This window comes from Octopus bimaculoides, chromosome 23 (assembly GCF_046866305.1).
Source record: "Octopus bimaculoides isolate indiv1 chromosome 23, ASM4686630v1, whole genome shotgun sequence".
Taxonomy (NCBI): domain Eukaryota; kingdom Metazoa; phylum Mollusca; class Cephalopoda; order Octopoda; family Octopodidae; genus Octopus; species Octopus bimaculoides.
This window is the reverse complement of record NC_142950.1, coordinates 31,493,009-31,515,508: the sequence shown is the minus strand read 5'-3', so window position 1 is coordinate 31,515,508 and position 22,500 is coordinate 31,493,009. Positions and strand designations below refer to the sequence as shown.

Below are 22,500 nucleotides of genomic sequence, written 5' to 3'. Positions count from 1 at the left end.
ACCCTATATTTTTTGTAGTTTCAGCTCAGAGCTGCAGCCGTGCTGGAACACCTGATTTTTGAATATATATATATATATATTCAAAAGGTTATTGCATTGATATTAATTCACTTGTTACCTATATATTCACCATTCTGAAGTAACACATGCTTCCCCTTCGCCCTTCCCCCCCACCCCCACCCCACCCCGATTCCCAGTTGTGAAGGGGTCATCATGGTTGTGGATGGGGAGGTGTGTGTTTTCCCCCCTCCCCCCCCCACCTTGAGAAAAGGCCTGTGTTACAAAGTTGTCTAACAATAAAAAGAGAAAAAGGGGTGCAGTTCATTCTTGCTGCTTTTGGTTGCCCCTGTGGCAAATAAGGGGCTGGGGGGTTCATCATCACCATCATCATCGTTGTCATCACTGTTTTTGTTTCCATTTGCCTCTTTCTGCTTTGTTGTATAATAATAATAATAATAATAATAATAATGATATCTCTTGTGATGTAAATCTTTTGTTGTTGTTTATGTTGCTAATCCAGTAATTTCCTGAATACAAGGAGGGAAGCATAAGGGGGCCAATGCAGGGGGTGGGGGCAATGTTAAAGGTGTGTTGAAGAGAAAGAGGGAGGGAGAAAGGGAATATATGGGAGGTGATGGAGGAGCAGGGGTGGGTTCTTGTCAGTTTATTTATGGCCCTTTAAGCATTGGTGCTTGATAATGGAGGCGGGGTGGGGTGGCTGAGGGGGACGGGGTGGTGGTGCTGGTTTTGGTTTTTTAGGGTCCTTGAGAAGTGTAAAAGAGCTCAGGCCTAGGTATGAGGTATGTTATGGAAGGGAGAGGTGAGAGAGACTGGGTGGTGGTGGTGCTGCTGGTGGCGGCGGCGGTGGTGGTGGTGGTTGTTGCTGTTGTTACTGGTGGTGCAGCAGCCAGCCACTCTTGTGTTTCATTGTGTTATAATAATAATAATAATAATAACAATAATAATAATAATAATAATAATAGTAATAATTTCTTTTATTAGCCACAGGGGCATAGATGAGGGGAACAAGTAACAACGATAACAACAACAATAATAATGATTTCATTATTGGCCACAAGGGCCAAACACAGATAGGGACAGTGCAACAACAATACAAGGGACAAGTAGGTTGTTGAACAATGCTAATAATAATAATAATAGTAATAAGAATAATGATAATAATAGTAATATTAATGACGATGATGATGACTATTAATGATAATGATATTAATAATAATAAAATTTAATAAGGCAACAAAAAAAAAATCTCAACAAGGAATAATGTTTTTTTTTTTTAATCTCCAGAAAAAGTTTCATGAATAAAAAAAATAATCATTCTTAAAGAAAAAGGACAAAAAAAAAAAAAACTAGCTGGTGTTTGTGGGTAGTAGGAGACGATGGGGTAGGAGGGGCTAGGAAGGGGTTTGAATGTAAAATCTTGTTGTTGTTGTTGTTGTGGGAGAGGGAGAGTTTCTGCAGTTCAGTTGATTTTTTTTTTTTTTTGCTTGAGCTGCATGCTGAGGAGGGGAGAAACCCCTGTTTCCCTCCCAACCAAACTATATAACTGGAAGGGGTTCCCTCCCTCCTTCTCCATGCTCTGTTCTTGTTTTTAATCCCTCTTCCTATTTTCACCCCTCCCCGCGCACTCTCCAGGCTCTCCCCCCCTTCCACCGCCGCCACCACCACCACCATTACTGGAAAAGCTTAACATATATGTAGTCATTAAAAGGATGTCCATGTCCACCTTGGTTGGCGGCAGGCAGGCAGGCATACAACAGCAACAACATGCACCCACCCACCCACCCCTCTGCTACTCCCATTTTTCCTCACTCCCCCCACCCCACCCATCCGACTCCACCCCCACAGCAAGTCAACTTCTCCCAACCTTCTTTCTGTCTCTTCCTTCCTCCTCCTCCTCCTCCTGGTCCCTGTTTTGTGCCTTAGCCTCCTGCACGCCCCCCCCATTCCATCCCCACCCCGTCTCACCTCCCTACTCAGTGGTTTGTTGTCAGCATAATAATAATAATAATAATGTGTATTAAAACTACAAGAGCCCCCCCCCCACGGGGTCTTGTAAAAAAAAGAAAAGAATTGCTTGTTATATTTATATACTTGCTTGCTTTTGTTGTTGTTTTGTTGTTGTTGGCCTCCTCCCACCATTATCCTTCCTCCTCCTCCTTGTCCTCCTTTGTTTGATTATTGCTATCACCACCACCACCACCGCTGTCATTATGTTAATCATCATTTAGTTCCAGTCTATCATTGCTCCATAATATTTTTCCACCTTTATTCCTGGAAGGAGCATTTAAACAAACAAAAGGTGTTGGGGGGGGGGATGCTGGAGGGGGGGGGGGGAAGAGCCACTTCAGAAGTACATTAATGCCTTCTGTGTATAAATGGGTTTTGTTAAGGGGTGTGTGTGTGTGTATACGTGTATATATGAAATATATGAGCATGTAAAAGGTGTTTTTGTACATGTGTGTGAATGATATATGACTTTCTGTGTGTGTGTGTGTGTGTGTGTGTATTTGTGTGTGAATGAATATTATGTTTCTCTTGTGTGTGTGTGTGTATGTAAATTCTATTGTGTGTGTGTGTGTGTGTGTGTATGCAAATTCTTGTGTGTGCATGTATGTATATGAATATGCAAATGCTTGTATGTATATGTGTTTATGTATATATAATATATATATGTGTGTGTGTGTATGTAAATAAGTGTTTCTGTAAGTGTGAATATGTTTGTATATATATGTGTGTTTGTGTGTCTGTATGAATGTATTTGAGTGTATTATAAATATGGATTTGTATGTGTGTATATATGTATTTGTATGTGTGTATATATGTATTTGTGTTTGTGTATAATTGTGTTATTTTTGCATTGTTTCCAAAACAAGTCATCATCATTAATTATTATTACATAATAATTATTATCACAATTATCAGTCATAACTATTATCATTATGCTATTAATTATATTTATCTCGACAGACAATCATGTTGTTCTCTTCTTTTTTTTCTTCAAGTGTTTATTCCTTGTTTATTTTATGTCGGGGGTTGTCTTCAGTGGTTGTTTTTGTGAAGCATTCAATATGTTGTCGAGGATTTATTTTGGTTCTTCAAGGAGATTCACAATAACAAGAACAATTACACATAATTACATGATGAGACACTAAAGAGGGAGAAAACAAAGCAAAAGAAACCTTCTTTTTTTGTTTTTCTTTTGGCCTCCCTCTATGAATATTGACAAATTACTTGGCAGGAGGAGATTTCTAGTGGTTTGTGATAGTAGGGGCTGTGTTGTGGTGGTGGTGGTGGTGGTAGTAGTAGTAGTAGGAAGTTGTGCTGTAGTTGCAGTGGTAGCAGTTGTGGAGTGTTGGTTGGCTGCTGTGGTTGCAGCTGTAGTGGTGGTTATGGTAGGTGTGAGGTGTTTCTTTGGTTGTCGTGGTATTGTTGCTGTTGGTGGTGGTAGTGGTGGTAGAAGAGGGTTGTGTTGTGATGGTGATGGTAGTAGTGGTAGGTATAACGAATTTTGGTCATGATTTTAGTGTCTTTCAAGGTCAGGGTAGTAGTTGACACTTAGATTAAGAATACATTACACTTGGTTTGAGTGATGGCGGAGGGATGTTTATCATTATTATTATTATTATAGGTGGCGAGCTGGCAGAACCGTTAGCATGCTAGGCGAAATGCTTACCAGTATTTTTCGTTTTCCACAACGTTCTGAGTTCAAATTCCGCTGAGGTCGACTTTGCCTTTCAAGGTCTATTAGATAAGTACCAGTTACGCACTGGGGTCGATGTAATTGACTTAATCCCTTCCCACAAAAAATTAGTGGCCTTGTGCTTCCCAGTAGAAAGGATTATTATCATTATAGGTGATGAGCTGGCAGAATCGTTAGCACGCCAAGCAAAATGCTTAGCGGTATTCCGTCTGTCTTTATGTTCTGAGTTCAAATTCCACCGAGGTCAACTTTGCCTTTCATCTTTCTGGGGGTCGATAAATTAAGTACCAGTTGCGTACTGGGGTCAATCTAACCGACTGGCCTCTCCCCCCAAATTTCCAGCCTTGTGCCTGGAGTAAAAAGATTATTATTATTATTATTATTATTATTGGTGGTGATGGTAGTGTTGGGGTAATAAGCAGTATCGGAAAAAGGAATTTGTAAGTGATGGTGGTTAATGATAATAGGGGCACATTTGACAATGATGATGATGATGACGATGATGACTGTGACAGCAGTGGTGGTGGTGGTGGGGGTGGTAATGAGGTAATGATAATTGTCATCATCCTTTTTTCCTCGTTCATAGCTGGTGATAACGGTGGTCGGTGTTGATAATGATGATTGCCGTCATCATCATCGGATTGTGGTGGTGGTGGTGATGATAAAGGTGGTAAACCATTTCGGTGGATGGGTGGGGGGAGTACAACAGCAGCAGCAGCAGCGGTGGTGGTGGTGGTGGTGGTGATGGTGAATGCTCCCTGACAAATTATACTGGAAGTGTATAATAGATGTATAACAAATAAACAAACAAACAAAAAAGAGTTGGCAAAGTGAAATGGGTTAACTCTCCCACCACTCCCCACCCCCACCACTCCCACACTCCTTTCTCTTTCTCTCAAATGATCTGTCTTTTGTGTGTGCGTATGTGTAGTGCACACACATGCATGGAATCACACGCTCTTACACATACATACACTCACACACACACACACTTACATACACACATGCACTTACACTTGTGCATCCATGCATTCTTTTACACTTACACACACACACTTTTACATACATGCCATCTCTTACGCACACACACACACATACACATTCTTAAACGTGCATACACACACTCTTACATACACACACACACACACGTACTTACACATACACACGCACCCTCTTACAATTATTCACACATACACACGCACCCTCTTAAAATTATTCACACACTCATTCTTACACACACACACACACACACACACACACATGCATGCATGTTGGAATATACAGCTTCATCTTCATTTTGTTCCACTTGAAGCAGTCAGTAGTTACAACAGCCACCCCCACACCATATCCGCTGCTGCCGCTTTGCCCCCCCCCAGATGTTGTTAATGTTGAAGCCCCTCTGCGGCTTGTCTCTTTCAATGCCATCATGTCATGATTGTGTTAAAGCAGGGGTTGCTGAATAAACAAGGGGAACCCTTAACAAAGCTCTCCTCCCTTTCACTGTGTATATACATCATCACATCACACATGCGCTACACCGTATCACGCAAGCACACTATTTCATACACACACACACACACACACACACACATGCTATATCTCACACACTACATTATATCATATATACTTTATCACGTATGCTACATGCGCACACACACTTTCATACTCACACACACGCACACACACACACACACGCACACACACACGTGCGCACACACACACACACTATTATATCACACGTGGCTGTGTGGTAAGTAGCTTGCTTACCAACCACATGGTTCCGGGTTCATTCCCATTGCGTGGCACCTTGGGCAAGTGTCTTCTACTATAGCCTCGGGCCGACCAAAGCCTTGTGAGTGGATTTGGTAGACAGAAACTGAATGAAACCCGTCGTATATATATATGTATGTATATATATATATATATGTGTGTGTGTGTGTATATGTTTGTGTGTCTGTGTTTGTTCCCCCAACATCGCTTGACAACCGATGCTGGTGTGTTTAGGTCCCCGTAAAATTAGCGGTTCGGTAAAAGAGACCGATAGAATAAGTACTAGGCTTCCAAAGAATAAGTCCTGGGGTCGATTTGCTCGACTAAAGGTGGTGCTCCAGCATGGCCACAGTCAAATGACTGAAACAAGTAAAAGAGTATATCATTAAAATCTTGATTGGAATGAATAAGCATTACATTTGACAGAGTAAACTAAATGTTAACATGTTAAAGCAGCCATATGAGGCCCAAATATTCTGCCTGTTTTATAATTCAGACTAGCCAGATGTGACCTCTGACACCTTACCCTGCAATGACATTCTGAAAAACAGTTACACCACTGAAATCTCAAAGCTATGATATAAAGCATGATTAATTCGAAACAATGTGAATTGATAAGCATTTTGTTCGACAGAGTAATCCAAATTGCTAAAGAGTTAAAGCTCTTTTCTGACATACATTCGTGAGTCCTTGCCTGTCCCTGTTGACCACATCTCAAGTCTTCTCCACCACCACCACCACCACCACCACTACAGCTGCTGCTGCTGCTACAACTCTGTGGAACATTTAGAAGTGTTACTCCTTGACATACCATTCCTTTATGAATTCATTCTCTAAACAGCCTGTCCAGTCACCTTTCCCAACACACACACTCTCTGATCTAGTATGTTATTCCTTTCTCTGCATACCACTACACTAGTACTTGTGATTTGCCACTCAGAAATGTTCCTCTACTCAAGTGCTCTTTGTGTGCCACTCGATGCTCATGTTACGCTCAAAAATGTTCCACCTCTCAAAAACACTTTTGTATCATTTATTATTGTTATTATTATTATTATTATTATTATTATCATCTCCGCCTTAGCGAAGGCAGAGGTATTGTTTTCAGTTGTGTTTGTTTGTTTGTCTGTGGACATGATATCTCAAAAATCCGCTGGATGGATTCCGATGAAACTTTCAGGCGTGTTTAGCCTCATGACTGGCACAAACTAATTAGATTTTGGGATCGATCCGGTACTGGACAAGGATTCTGGATTATTTTTCCTGATTTTTTTACTTAATTTTTGAGAGCGGTCAGGTTCATTTTTAGTATTCTCGTTTGTGAGAGCAGTCGAGTTTATTTCAGATGTTCTCATTTCAAAAATCATCTCTGGCTAATCGTTGAGAGGATGTTGGTGTTGCCTTGGTGAAGGTTTGCGCTCTCTGAGTGCTCTTGTTATTCTTAGTATTGTTATTTCTCAAGTAGTGCTCCACCAGTTTCGTTTGCACCAGCTTCACAATAACATTTTTTTTGCTCTCCTCTTCCCATTATTTTTACAGTCTTATAACTCCTCTTTCACCACCATGACCACCACATCTTCTTATACTCCTCTCACCATCACTCTCTTTGTTCCCTCCACTATCATCATGGTCGCCTTTTAACTCTTTAGCATTCGGCTTACTGTCAAATGTAATGCTTATTTATTCTCGTTTCTTTGAATTAATCATGAATTATCTCATATTAAATGTGTATACTCTATACACCTTTGTTACTCTTTGATGTCAACTCCAACCTTCTGTATCTGCCTCAACTTAATCTGGAAGAGATTATTCTCCCCTATAAATAGTTCACCACCAGGAGCACATCATGGACGTACTGTTTGATTTAACCCTTTCCAGCAGCAATGATTTCTTTTATATTTCTAATGCTAATTCTCTTTTACTTTGCAGGATCCTCCCAGCTCTGTGTCTTTAGGATTAAGAATGGAGGAAATGATATTCAACTTGGCAGATACTCACTTATTCTTCAATGATTTAGAAGTAAGTTCAAACCCTACTTATTCCATTTTCCCCTTCTGTGTACTTACTTTCTCTCACTTTACCCCATATTTACACACGTTAAGGGCCTTTCTCACACTCACATCAGCAACCAAAAGGCTTTAAAAACCAGGAAAGAAAGAAAAACTAATTTAACTGCCTTCAATTCTTTGTAACTTTTTTCCAGTAGGAGAAAGAAAACTACAAAAGTGAAACTGCCTTGTGGTCCAAAAGAAAGCTATGATTTGAAACTGCTTTATGCTGCTTTGTGGTCATGTCTTGTTCTTGGGAAAAGCTTGAGGATTGGACCTGGCTCTCTGTCAGTTATAACAAGTGTTCCAGTTGACCCAGTCAACTAGAACAGCCTGCTCATGAAATTAACATGCAAGTGGCTGAGTGCTCCACAGACATATATAGTTCTCTGGGAGATTCAGCATGACACAATGTGACAAGGCTGACCCTTTGAATTACAGGTGTACTACTCGTTTTTGCCAGCTGAGTGGACTGGAGCAACGAGAAATAAAGTGTCTTGCTTAAGGAATCGACACACCACCAGGAATTGACCTCGCAGCTTTGCAACTGTGAGTTGAATACCCTGGCCACTAAGCAACAAGCCTTCTTAAGGAGCAGACCCCAAGGAACTACCATGTGTTGGAACCCCTAAGGCAGTTAGACATTGTCTACAACCTTGTTATGAGTAACTTGTGCCATGCTGTTTCTGTGGATCCTTCAGTGATGCTGAGAAGGGGATATACTGCATTGGCAGCAACTTGTCCCATGCCCAGGTTTGGATCCTATCAAACACTCCATACTGGACGAATAGACACTGTGCCTATGGATTGGACAACTAGGGTCCAGCCATGGTCCTTAATGACAGACAGAGGCACAGTAAGCTTTTCCAGAACACCTTATCTTGTGTGCATAAATTACTTCATCATCACTTTAATGTCCACTTTTCCATGCTTGCATGGATTGGATAGAATTCGTTGAGGTGGATTTTTTTTATAGCCAGATACCTTTCCTGTCACCAACCCTCACCTCTTTCCAAATAAGGTAATATTTCCCCATTAGCCAGACATGTTCTTCACAGAAGATTCAAAATGGAAGACACCACTTGTATGCCAGTGACTTTCATTTGCAGCTGTGACACAGTGCACAAGTGTCAGATAAGAAGATGCAGTAATATGCGCACACACGCACAGTTTCCATCTACCAAATCCACTCGTAAGCCTTTGGTCGGCCCACGACTATAGCAGAAGACACTAAAGTGCTGTGCAGTGGGATTGAACTGAGAACCATTTGGTTCAGAAGTAAACTTCTTACCACACAGCCATGCCTACGCCTGTAAATATTTAAATATTGTGTGTATATGTGTATATATACATACATATAAACATTAAGAAGGATATATATATACTTATGTATACACACATACACATATATACACATACACACACACAGAAACCCAGGGTGCATTTTAAAATCTCTTACCATGGCACAAATAAAATTGGGTTCCTTTTTTTACCCCCTTTTCCATTCACGCCTGTTGTCAATGACTTCTTGTTTGTCTGTTTATTTGTTTTATTTCTATTCTGAAAGAAAATTTTCCACTTCACCAAGCATGAAAAAGGTCACCTCACCATTGTTGTCAATGTTGTAGTTGTTGTTGTTGTTCTGGTTACTATTATGTTTGCTTGTCTGTCTGTGTGTCTTTGACTATATTGGCTCTGATTTCTGAAATATCTAAAGAAAGTGGTGTGGTGGGGGAGACCATGACTTGCCTTCATTGATTTTGAGAGGCAGCTAGAGGCAAGAACATCTGTTTTCATTTCATCTTCTCTCTTTCTTATCTCTCCTTTTTTCGTTTGCATCTTCAACCTCTGCTTCAGAACAATTATTGAACATTACAAGAGTTACAAAAGGACATCTTTAACATGGCTGGACTGGCATCCTTATGACTGTCCCTTTCTCTTCGGGGGGGGGCCCCCCCCCCCGAAAATACCTCATCTCTTGACATTTATTGTCACTCTACAAAGCTGAGGTGAGATAAGGGCCAGATTTAATATATAGGCCAATATAGACAAGATATAAATCCAGGGGCCTCAGACAACAAAGGCCCTGTTAACTCGGAGATGCTTTTATAAAGCTTGGCATTAAAATTTTTAAAAACATATTTGCAGCAAGCAAATAAATGAATTTGTAGTTCTTTTTGTTTTTTACCTGTTTCAGTCATTAGACTGTGGCCATACTGGAGCACTGCCTTATTTGTTTAAATCTTTTTGAAATCCAATAGAATACATTTAAAAAACTATTGAACCCCTCTTGATATATTGGGCCCTTTTATATTTAAAATGCCATTAAATTTTGTTGTTGTCATTGCCAATAATAATTTGAGCCGTATTGTCTTATTGTTATTACAGGAATGTGATCAAGTTCATATAGACGATGTGTCATCTGATGATAATGGACAGGACCTTAGGTAAGAACCGCTTTTACTTATTCAATTAAGTCCCCTGCTTCCTGTGGAACCCCTTTGTTCCCTTTCAAGCAAAGATCACTGATGACTTTCCTTCACTGTTCTCATCAACCCCATTTTCTTGTCTGTGAATTCTTCAACCCAGTAGCAAGAAACGGATCAAGACGACAACTAGAGATGGAGACAGATGCAGGGGATAACCAAGATGTCTTACTTGCCTCATCTTGCTCTCTGGACCCTGAGAGGTGCTAGCTACAACACCAGGTCAGATTAGAACTGGGGGGGGGGGGGCTGTAGTGGGTAAGAGGTGGTTCAACATGCCTCAAAACCTTGGAACTGCCAAACCAGATCAATGCTGCTGGATGCAGTTTAATCACATAACCCAAGCCATCCCATATCTGTCACCGCATCTACTTCACACATTATCACATATACCTTTATATCATAAACCCACGATCTTGTGAGTGTGGATGCAACCCGCTAACCACTTACCATGCTCTTTCACATATCGTATTATATTAGCACATCAGGCAGAATGCTTAGCCACGTTTCATCCGTCCTGACGTTCTAAGTTCAAATCCTGCCGAAGTCAAATTTTCCTTTCATCCTTTCAGGGTTAGGAAATAATTACCAATTACACACTGAATCTGATGTAATTGACTAACCCCACCCATCCCATCCCAAATTTCGGGCCTTGTGCTTTTAGTAGAAAGGATTATTATATGGTTTAGAAGCTTAGTAATAACAAGCTTATTAACATTGAAGTTTATTATTAATTAATAAATATTCGAGCAATAAAAATTAATTAGTAATAAATTTTCTTTGTAATTTGACTTATTGTTAAATACACTTGTTAGTGATTAACTTATAAGCAGTATACTTATTAGGATAAAAAGTATTAAGAAATTTATAATTAATAAACTGTTAATAAATAACTAGTAATAATATTATTGGTAATAGATTGTAAAAACGCTTAATCAGTTGATAAGGTTTAATAATCTGCTTACTACCGATAAAGTTCGTAATAAGCACCGCGATTAACTTTGCCTTTCATCTTTTCTGTGGGTGGGGTGGTTGTTAAAATAAAGTACTAAGCAAGGACTTGGTTGTTAATATAGATAGACCAAACCCCATAGCCCTTGGGGGTATGGGTCAATGTAATCGACTTAATCCCTTTGTCTGTCCTTGTTTGTTCCCTCTATGTTTAGCGCCCCTGTGGGCAATAAAGACATAATAATAATAATAATTATTATTATTATTATTATTATTATTTTCATCATCATCATCATCACCAGTTGACTAGGTGTTTTGAGATGGAAGAAAAGATGTTTCTTTACTTTACAGACTTAGGCTTTTGGGTTAAGATAATTTTGTATGGAATTCAAGAATTAATGGGATCCAATGAATGAACCAAGGTCCCAGATTGTGTAAGGCACAAGTAAGCTGTGTTGAGTGTTGTTGACCATGACCCAGACAGGGTGCAGCAAGGGGGGGAACTGGCTACTCCAGAGCTCTCAGTATGTGAAAAATGCCAGAGAGGAGTGGATTGAATAAAGCGATGTAATAATACTCTACTTAAATGCTACCAGCAGCCACCTTGTCTATCTATTATGACGAGGATCTAATCACTTGTCACTGCAGGTTGACAATACTATCTGGCCTCTCTCATTGATGAACAATAAGTCATCTGTGTGTGTTGGTATGGAGTGAAATGGTTGTGTGCTATGGGGGTGGTTTTGTGATGTTATTATGTATGCCTTTGTGTGTGTGTGTGTGTGTGTGTTCATTCATTAGTTTTATGTTTGTTTTTGTTTTTTTTCCATGCTGGCATGAGTTAGGTGGATCCTTCTTTGAGGCAGTATTTTACAACCAGGATGTTGGCTATGTGGAAAGAAGCTTCCTTCCCAACCATGTGGTTCTGGGTTCAGTCTCAGTGTGTTGCAACTTAGACAAGTGTCTCCTGTTACAACCATGGGCTCACCAAAGCCTTAAGTGGAGTTTGTAGATAGAAAGTGGAAGAAGCCTGTCATATATATATAAATAATGTATGTGTGTGTATATAAATATATCTCTATCTATTAATTTTCAAACTGTGGGCCTCACAGAGGCAATGACTAGTGACCAAGACCTTTGGCAATATGCTGTGCTTGAGAAAACCTGTCAAACCAAATGAAATCGTAGTCATGGCCGATGTTGGTGTCACAAAACTGGCACATAAAAAGTACCTTTCAAGCATTGGGCCTTACAGAGGCATGGTGGCCATGACCCATGAAAAGCACCTTTCAAGTGTTGGGCCTCACAGAGACAATGATGAATGACCAAGACCTTTGGTATTATGCCACGCTTGGGTAGATGACCCGTCAAGCCAAGTAAAATCACAGTCATGGCAGATACTGGTGTCACACAAATGGCACCCATGCCGGTGGCACGTAAAAGCACGAGTGGTTGGCATTAAGAAGGGCATCCAGCCGTAGAAACCATGTCAAATCAGACTGGAGTCTGGTGCAGCCTTCCAGCTTGCAAGCCTTGGTCAAACCATCCAACTCATGGACAACACACATTAAATGATGATGACCATGCATACATAGGCATAGGTGTTGTTGTGGCTGTGTGGTTAGACGTTTGTTTCCCAACCACACACAGTCTGGTTTCAGTCCCGCTGTGTGGTAACTTAGACAAGTGTTTACCAAAACTTTGTGAGTGGGTCTGGTAGACAGAAACTGAAAGAAGCCTGTTGTATGCTTGTTTGTGTGTGTACGTGTGTCGCTGTCTCCTTGCCTTCACATTGTGTGATAATTGTAAACGAATGTGACTGTCCTGCAAATGGTGTCCTTCATTTCCAATCTTCCATCGTAATGTATCTCATTACAGGGGAATAGTAACCTTAATCAGAACCGTTAGCACACCAGGCGAAATGCTTAGTAGTATTTCGTCTGCCACTACGGTCCGAGTTCAAATTCCACCGAGGTCAACCTTGCCTTTCATCCTTTCAGGGTCGACTAAATAAGTACCAGTTATGCACTGGGGTTGATATAATCTACTTAATCCGTTTGTCTGTCCTTGTTTGTCCCCTCTGTGTTTAGCCCCTTGTGAGTAGTAAAGAAATAAGAAACTGGTATGGGTTGGTGGCAGGAAGAGCATCCGGCTGTAGGAAATCCATCTCAAGAAAACTCTGTCTGACCCATGCAAGCATGGAAAAGTGGACATTAACACATTGATGATAAAGACAAAGATGATGGTTTAATTGTTTTATTGTTTTTCTTATTCACCACTCTTTTTTTTTTTTTTCTTTTATATTTCCAGTTCATATAACTTTGCGACTGATGGTTTCCATGCAGCCACCACCAATGCAAATCTGTGTATAGCCACTGGTGTTCGCGGAGGAGTCGACTGGATGCGGAAGCTCGCCTTTCGGTACCGACGGATAAAGGAGATATACAATAGTTACAGAAATAATGTAGGAGGTTGGTATTTGTCATTTTGGATCTGTTATGATTTTATTTTGAAGTTACTGATAGAAATGATAGTTAGACATTTAAGGATAAAAAAAAAGGGGAACAACATCAAGAACAAGGTATTTGGGGTTAGAAATAAGCGGTATTTCACCTGTCTTTACATTCTGAGTTCAAATTCCGCTGAGGTCGATGTAATCGACTGACCCCCTCCTCCAAAATTTCAGGCCTTGTGCCTATAGTAGAAAGGATTATTATTATTATTATTATTATTATTATTATTATTAAGCTTACAATCTTTTGTTCTGATTTCAAATCCCATGGCCACAGTCCAATGACTACACACACACACACATACACACTTTTACGTATTTGTTTTTGCACATTAATGCATCTTGTCATTTTTGTTGAATTCCAGGTTTATTAGGTCCGCAGAAACGGGAACAGTGGCTTCAATTGAGGCAAGAAATTGAAAACATCACAGACAGTTGGCTAACAATGGCATTGAAATCTCTCAACATAATCAACACCAGGTACGTATGCAATATATATGATATATATATATGTGCCAGTGCTGCCTGACTGGCCCTCGTGCCAGTGGCATGTAAAAAGCACCCACTACACTCCCAGAATGGTTGGCATTAGGAAGGGCATCCAGCTGTAGAAACCTTGCCAGATCAGATTGGAGCCTAGTACAGCCTCCTGGCTTGCCAGTCATCATTCAAACCATCCAACCAATACCATATGGAAAAGTGAACATTAAATAATGATGATATATGTATGTAAAAGTAATAATTTAAATGTAGAATGGAGGGACGTGAAATTGATGTAACACTTGTTTCTGTAAACAAACAATTTATTCCATATCTTACAATGTTATGCAATACATGCCACAACATAAGGAATTAATCCCTTATATTTATATATATTAGATGTGTCCTCCATGTCACTGAAAATATCTGGGTTGTCAGCTTTACATTTTGTGGGTCCTGAGGTTGCTTTTTAGGCCTGTTTCGGCATAAAATCTGTTGGTATAATGGGGCATCTACAAGCAGAGTTGGGATCCAATGGGACTTTTGCTTTCCTTGCAGCTGTCGTCTCTAAGTTGTCCTGGTGTATAAGTTGACCTACCAATTTTTATCTGAAAATATTTCACATAAGCCAGAAAATATGGTATGTGCATACATAAGACAAGAAGGGTGCAATTTGAAAGAAATTCAGCTGCTATTTCTAACAGGTTGAAATGCCATGTAGAAGTTTTTCCTTTGTTGGCTCATGCATAGATACATACAGTAGTTTTTGGCACACAAATCAATGTAGTATTGAGGTGTAAACATTCAAACATTGTCACTATCTTTCCAAATCCTGCCACATTTCACATGGAATTTTTGGTCCTCCAAAGACGTTTTGGTGTATAGGTCAACCTACCCCCTTCTTTTTAACTGAAGATCTGTTTGAAAAATTCAGCTGGTATGCTGGAAGATTTGGTATATGCGAATATTTGATAGATGGAGATTGTTCAAAAGCCTATCATATGACACACATTTATTTATTTTTTTTTTTAAATCTTTTCAGATCTAACTGTGTAAATGTGTTAGTGACAACCACTCAGCTTGTGCCTGCACTTGTGCCTGCATTAGCTAAAGTGTTGCTTTATGGTCTGGGAGGAGTTTTCTCAATTGAAAACATATACAGTGCAACAAAAATAGGTTGGTAAACTCATTTCTTTCCACCTCTCTCTCTCTCTCTTTCTATGTGCAGCATACATGTTTGTTTTGTCTGTCTCTGTGTTCATAGCTATATTTGTTTGTTTGAATGTCATTCTCTCCTCTTTCTTCATATGTGTATAAGGCATATGCTGGTACCCGCATTAACGCATCCATGCTGGTGCTACATAAACACACCTGCTATGTAAGCGTACCTGTGCTGGTACTGCATAAACACACCTGTGCCATTGCGACATAAATGCACCTATGTTGGTGCTACGAAAATAGACCCATGCCCGCGGTACATAAAAAGCACTCAGCTCACTCTGTAAAGTGGTTGGCACTAGGAAGGGCATCCAGCCATAGAAACCATGCCAAAGCGGACAATTGAAGTCTGGACAGCCCCCTGCTAGCCAGCTCCATGTCAAATTGTCCAACCCATGCCAGCATGGATAGTGGACGCTAAACGATGATGATGATGATGATGATGTGTATAAGGTGCTGAGCTGGCAGAATTGATTACGGGCCCCGCAAAATGCTTAGCAGCATTTCATCCATCTTTAATATTCTGAGTTCAAATTCCACCAATATAGAATTTACCTTTCATCCTTTCGGGGGTCAATGAAATTAGTACCAGGCCTTGTTCCTATAATAGAAAGGTTCATTATTATTATTATTATCATCATCATCATCATTATTATTATTATTGTCATTATTATTATTATTATCATTATTATTATTATTATTATTATTATTAGTATTATTATTATCATCATCATCATTATTATTATTATTATTGTCATTATTATTATTATTATTATTATTATTATTATCATTATTATTATCATTATTATTATCATCATTATTGTCATCATTATTATTATCATTATTATTATTATTATTATTATTATTAGTATTATTACTATTATTATCATCATCATTATTATTATTATTATTATTATTATTATTATTATTATTATTATTATTATTATTATTATTATTATTATTATTATTATTATTATTATTATTATCATTATTATTATCATCATTATTGTCATCATTATTATTATCATTATTATTATTATTATTATTATTATTAGTATTATTACTATTATTATTATCATCATTATTATTATTATTATTATTATTATTATTATTATTATTATTATTATTATCATTATTATTATCATCATTATTGTCATCATTATTATTATCATCATTATTGTCATCATTATTATTATTATTATTATTATTATTATTATTATTATTATTATTATTATTATTATCATTATTATTATCATCATTATTGTCATCATTATTGTCATCATTATTATTATCATTATCATTGTTGTCATTATTATTGAGGCAGCAAGCTGGCCGAATCATTAGCACGCCAAGCAAAATGCTTAGAATGTAAAGATGGACGAAATGCCACTCAGTTCAAATGCTGCTGAGGTCAACTTTGCCTTTCATCCTTTCAGGGTCAATGGAATAAGTACCAGTTGATTACTGGGGTTGATGTAATCGACTTAACCCCTCCCCACAATATCTCCAGCCTTGTGCTAATAATGGAAAGGATTATTATCATTATTATTATTATTATTATTATTATTATTATTATTTGCACACCACCAGGCAAAATACTTATGGCTTTTCATCTGTCTTTACAGTCTGACACTGGGGGTCGATGTAATCAATTTACCCCCCCCCCCCCCAAAAAAAAATTTTTTCAGGCCTTGTGCCTCTAGTGGAAAGTCTGCATGAGTTTGTAAAATGTTGGTTTGATTTTGCTCCAGGTTTCTTAACCTTTTAGCATTTAAACCGGCCATATCTGGCCCAAATATTCCTCCAGTTATATATCAAGTCATAATATTGACCATTTCGAACATAAATTAACTGGAACAGTGGATCTTGAAGCAGATAAAAGGGAGTCTGGTATACATGGGCGACTGCTGGTCATCCATAAACAACTTTGACCGGATTTGTGCCTTGGAGAGGAACTTTCAAGGTGCAATCCCATGGTCATTCATGACCGAAGGGTCTCTTTACACTTGTTCTTAACTGAAATTTAACTGTGGAGATCCAAGTTCAGATTCCTGCTTACGGTAACATGATATTACAGTTCTCCCCCCCCCCCCCCCATTTCCATTTTCATCTCTATTTTCATTCTGTCTTTTTCTTTCTCTCTTTAGGAAAAGAAAGCTGTTTTGAAAGAATAGTATCTCGATTTGGGCGGAAATGTACCTACGTTGTCGTTGGTGATGGTCGGGATGAAGAAGCTGCTGCTAAACAGGTAATGACTTCCATCTCTCACCTGCATATTCAAAGCTCTACACATGTAAATAGTATGCAAACTCACACACACACGCATATATATATATATATATATATATATATATACAGTGGGGGGAAATAAATATTCGTACATGTCAAAATTCTTTATTTATTTAATTTCTAATGAACATAAATGGGATATACCAATACTATATTTGCATGCACATACATAAACTAAGAATATGCAAAAGAAACTAATAAATTATAGTAACTAATGAATTTATATACAAATATAAATATTTAGGGGTGAAAAAGTATTCGTACAGAACATAAATAACTGATAATTCTGGTTTAATACTTCGTAGCATAACCATTATTCAGTTCCACTTCAACAAATCTCTTCTTGTAGTTCTTAATCAATGACTAACATGTTTCTTTAGGAATTTTTTCCCATTCTTGACAAATTTTCTTCAAATCTGGAATGCCCATTGGGGCTCTTGAATGAATTTTAATTTTCAAATAACGACACAAATTTTCAATGGGGTTCAAGTCAGGTGACTGGTTTGGTCATTCTTATAATTTTATATTGTGATCGACAATCCATTTTTAGTAGACTTCGCCGAATGCTTAGGGTCGTTATTCTGTTGTAAAACCCACCCTTCACAAAACTGGAGCTTTTCTACAGAGTCCCATAAATTCATCATCATCATCATCGTTTAACGTCCGCTTTCCATGCTAGTCATGGGTTGAACGATTTGACTGAGGACTGGTGAAACCGATGGCTACACCGAGGCTCCAATCTGAATTTGGCAGAGTTTCTACAGCTGAGATGCCCTTCCTAAAGCCAACCACTCGAGATTGTTGAGGGCTGTGTGCCGTTGCCAGTACCGTTTCTACAGCTGGATGCCCTTCCTAACGCCAACCACTCAGAGATTGTAGTGGGTGCTTTTATGTGTCACCTGCACGAAGGCCAGTCAGGCGGTACTGGCAACGGCCACGCTCAAAATGGTGGTTGGCATTAGGAAGGGCATCTAGCTGTAGAAACTCTGCCAAATTAGATTGGAGCCTGGTGTTGCCATCCGGTTTCACCAGTCCTCAGTCAAATCGTCCAACCCATGCTAGCATGGAAGGCGGACGTTAAACGATGATGATGATATATATTTCTATATATATATATTTCTATATTTATGTATATATTTATATATATATATTTCTATATATATATATATATGATATATATATATATATTTATATATATATATATATATATATATATATATATATATATATATATATATATATATTTATATATATATATATATATATATATATTGATATATATATATATATATATATATATATATTGATATATATATATATATATATATATATATATATTGATATATATATATATATATATATATATATATATATTGATATATATATATATATATATATATATATATTGATATATATATATATATATTTATATATATATATGTATTTATTTATATATATATATATATATAGTTATTTATATATGTTTATATATATATATATATATATATAGTTATTTATATATGTTTATATATATATATATATATATATATATAGTTATTTATATATGTTTATATATATATATATAGTTATTTATATATGTTTATATATATATATATATATATAGTTATTTATATATGTTTATATATATAGTTATTTATATATGTTTATATATATAGTTATTTATATATGTTTATATATATAGTTATTTATATATGTTTATATATATAGTTATTTATATATGTTTATATATATATATATATATAGTTTATATATGTTTATATATATATATATAGTTATTTATATATATTTATATATATATATATATATATATAGTTGTTTATATATGTTTATATATATATATATATATATATATATAGTTGTTTATATATATATATATATATATAGTTATTTATATATATATATATATATATATATATAGTTATTTATATATGTTTATATATATATATGTTTATATATATATGTTTATATATATATATATATATATATATCAATATATATATAAATATAGAAATATATATATACAAATATATTTCTTACGTACGTAAGTTCGTTCGTTGTTCATTTATTCGTTTCTTTCGTACCTGCGTACGTTCGTTCGATCTTTCATCCGTTCGTTCGATCTTTCATTCCTTCGTTCGATCTTTCATTCCTTCGTTAGTTCTTTCATTCCTTCGTTAGTTCGTTAGTTCGTTCGTTCATTCGTACGTAAGTACGTACGTTCGTTCGTTCATTTGTACGTACGTACGTACGTACGTACGTTCGCTGGTTGGTTTGCGCAGTCGATCGGTCATCGTACGTACGTTCGTTCCTTCGTTTCGTAAGTACGAACGTACGTTCCGTCATTCGTACGTACGTATGTACATACGTTCCTTCTTTCGTTCGTTCATTCCTACATACGTACGTACGTACTTACGTTCGTTCGTTCGATCGTTTGTTCGTTCTTTTGTACATTCGTACGTACATACGTTCGTTCGTGCTAAGGTACGTACGTTCCTTCCTTCGTTCGTCCTTCCGTTCGTACGTACGTATGTACATACGTTCGTTCGTTATTTTATTCGTACGTTCCGCCGTCCGTTCTTGCGTTCGTTCGTTCGATTGCTCGTTCGTAGGTACGGAGGTATGTAGATGCTTTCGTTCGTTTATTCATTTGTCCGTATGTACTTACGTACGTTCGTTTCCTCGTTCGTTCGTTCGTATCTACGTACAAACTTAAGTTCGTTAGTTCCTTCATTCGTTCTTTCTATCGTTTGTTCGATCGTTCGTTCATTGGTCCGTTCGTACGTTCTTACGTTCGGTCGTACTTTCGTACGTACGTTCGTTCTTTCCTTCCTTCCTTCGTTCGTTCGTACATTCGTACGTACTTACGTTCATTCGTATGTATGAATGTACGTACAAACGGACGTTCGTACGTAAGTTCGTTATTTCTTACGTTCGTACGTATTTACGTACGTAAGTTCATTCGTTGTTCGTTTTTTTCGTACCTACGTACGTTCGTTCGATCTTTCATTCGTTCGTTAGTTCGTTCGTTCATTCGTACTTACGTTCGTTCGTAAGTACGAACGTACGTACGTTCGGTCATTCGTACGTACGTATGTACATACGTTCCTTCTTTCGTTCGTACATACGTACGTACTTAAGTTCGTTCGTTTGTGCATTCGTACGTACGTTCGTTCGTTAGTTCGTACTTTCCTACGTTCGTTCGTGCTAACGTACGTACGTTCGTTCGTTATTTTATTCGTACGAACCTACGTTCCGACGTCCGTTCTTGCGTTCGTTCGATCACTCGTTCGTAGGTACGGAGGTATGTAGATGCTTTCGTTCGTTCATTCGTACGTACGTATTTACGTACGTACGTACATTCGTTCCTTCGCTCGTTCGTTCGTACGTACGTTCCTTCGCTCGTTTGTTCGTATGTATGAATGTCCGTACAAACGGACGTTCGTTGTTTCGCTCGTTCGTACATACGCACGTCCGTACTTACGAACGTTCGTTTGCTCGTTCGTTCGTTCGTACGTATTTACGTACGTAAGTTCGTTCGTTGTTCGTTTTTTTTTCGACGTCCGTTCGATCTTTCATTCGTTTGTTAGTTCGTTCGTTCATTTGTACGTACGTACGTTCGTTGGTTGGTTTGGGCGGTCGTTCGTTCATCGTACGTACGTTCGTTCCTTCGTTCATAAATACGAACGTACGTTCGGTCGTTCGTACGTACGTATGTACATAGTTCCTTCTTTCATTCGTTCATTTGTACATACGTACTTACGTTCGTTCGTTCGATCGTTTGTTCGTTCTTTTATGCATTCGTAGGTACGTTAGTTCGTACGTTCGCTCGTGCTAACGTACGTTCGTTCGTTTGTCCGTCCGTCCGTTAGGTCGTTCGTACGTATGTACGTACGTTCGTTCGTTCGTTATTTTATTCGTACGGACGTACGTTCCGACGTCCGTTCGTTCTTTCGTACATACGTACGTTCGTTGTTTCTTTCGTACGTACTTACGTTCGTTCATTCGTATGTATGGATGTACGTACAAACGGACGTTCGTTCGCTCGTTCATAAATACGCACGTACGTACTTACGAACGTACGTTCGTTTGCTCATTCTTTCGTACCTACTTTCGTTCGTTATTTCTTACGTAAGTTCGTTCGTTGTTCGTTTTTTTCGTACCTACGTATGTTCGTTCGTTCGTTTTTTTCGTACCTACGTATGTTCGTTCGTTCATTGTTCGTTTTTTTCGTACCTACGTACGTTCGTTCGTTCGTTATTTCTTACGTTCGTTCGTTCGTTGTTCGTTCTGTCGTTCGTTCGTTCATTCGTACGTTCGTTGTTGGTTCGCGCGGTCGTTCGTTCATCGTACGTACGTTCGTTCGTAAGTACGAACGTACGTTCGGTCATTCGTACGTACGTATGTACATACGTTCCTTCTTTCGTTCGTACATACGTACGTTCGTTTGTTCGTTCTTTTGTGCATTCGTACGTACGTTAGTTCGTACGTTCCTACGTTCGTTCGTGCTAACGTACGTACGTTCGTCCTTCGGTTCGGTCGTTCGTTACGTACGAATATACGTACCTTTATTCGTTATTTTATTCGTACGAACGTACGTTCCGACGTCCGTTCTTGCGTTCGTTCGTAGGTACGGAGGTATATAGATGCTTTCGTTCGTTTATTCATTCGTCCTTACATACGTTTATTCGTACGTACGTACGTACATTCGTTCCTTCGATCGCGCGTTCGTACGTACGTTCGCTCGGTCGTTCGTACGTACGTTTGTTCTTTCGTTCGTTCCTTCAATCGTTCGCTCGTTTGTACGTACGTTCGTTGTTTCGTTCGTACATTCGTACGTACTAACCTTCGTTCATTCGTATGTACGGATGTACGTACAAACGGACGTTCGTTCTTTCGTTCGTTCGCTCGTTCATACATACGAACGAACGTACGTACGTTCGTTTGCTCATTCTTTCGTACCTACTTTCGTTCGTTATTTCTTACGTTCGATCGTTCGTACGTAAG

General features: G+C 38.1%; 1 protein-coding gene across 1 annotated transcript; it reads left to right on the top strand.

Annotated features, from left to right (window-relative positions):
- Window positions 1-7,355: 7,355 nt before the first annotated feature.
- LOC149131350 (protein phosphatase EYA4-like) lies at window positions 7,356-17,574 on the top strand. Its single transcript, XM_089340252.1, has 6 exons — window positions 7,356-7,510; window positions 9,928-9,986; window positions 13,287-13,447; window positions 13,854-13,968; window positions 15,011-15,144; window positions 17,334-17,574. The coding sequence occupies exons 1-6, from the start codon at window positions 7,454-7,456 to the stop codon at window positions 17,555-17,557; spliced, it is 750 nt and encodes a 249-aa protein (XP_089196378.1). The 5' UTR covers window positions 7,356-7,453; the 3' UTR covers window positions 17,558-17,574.
- The last annotated feature ends 4,926 nt before the right edge of the window (window positions 17,575-22,500 follow it).

Bases quoted from the DNA above. Each gene is read 5' to 3' on its own strand.
- LOC149131350 (XM_089340252.1), top strand. From the start codon at position 7,454: ATGGAGGAAATGATATTCAACTTGGCAGATACTCACTTATTCTTCAAT. The intron at 13,969-15,010 runs GTACGTATGCAA...AAATCTTTTCAG, and splicing joins CTCAACATAATCAACACCAG to ATCTAACTGTGTAAATGTGT. The intron at 15,145-17,333 runs GTTGGTAAACTC...TTCTCTCTTTAG, and splicing joins ATACAGTGCAACAAAAATAG to GAAAAGAAAGCTGTTTTGAA.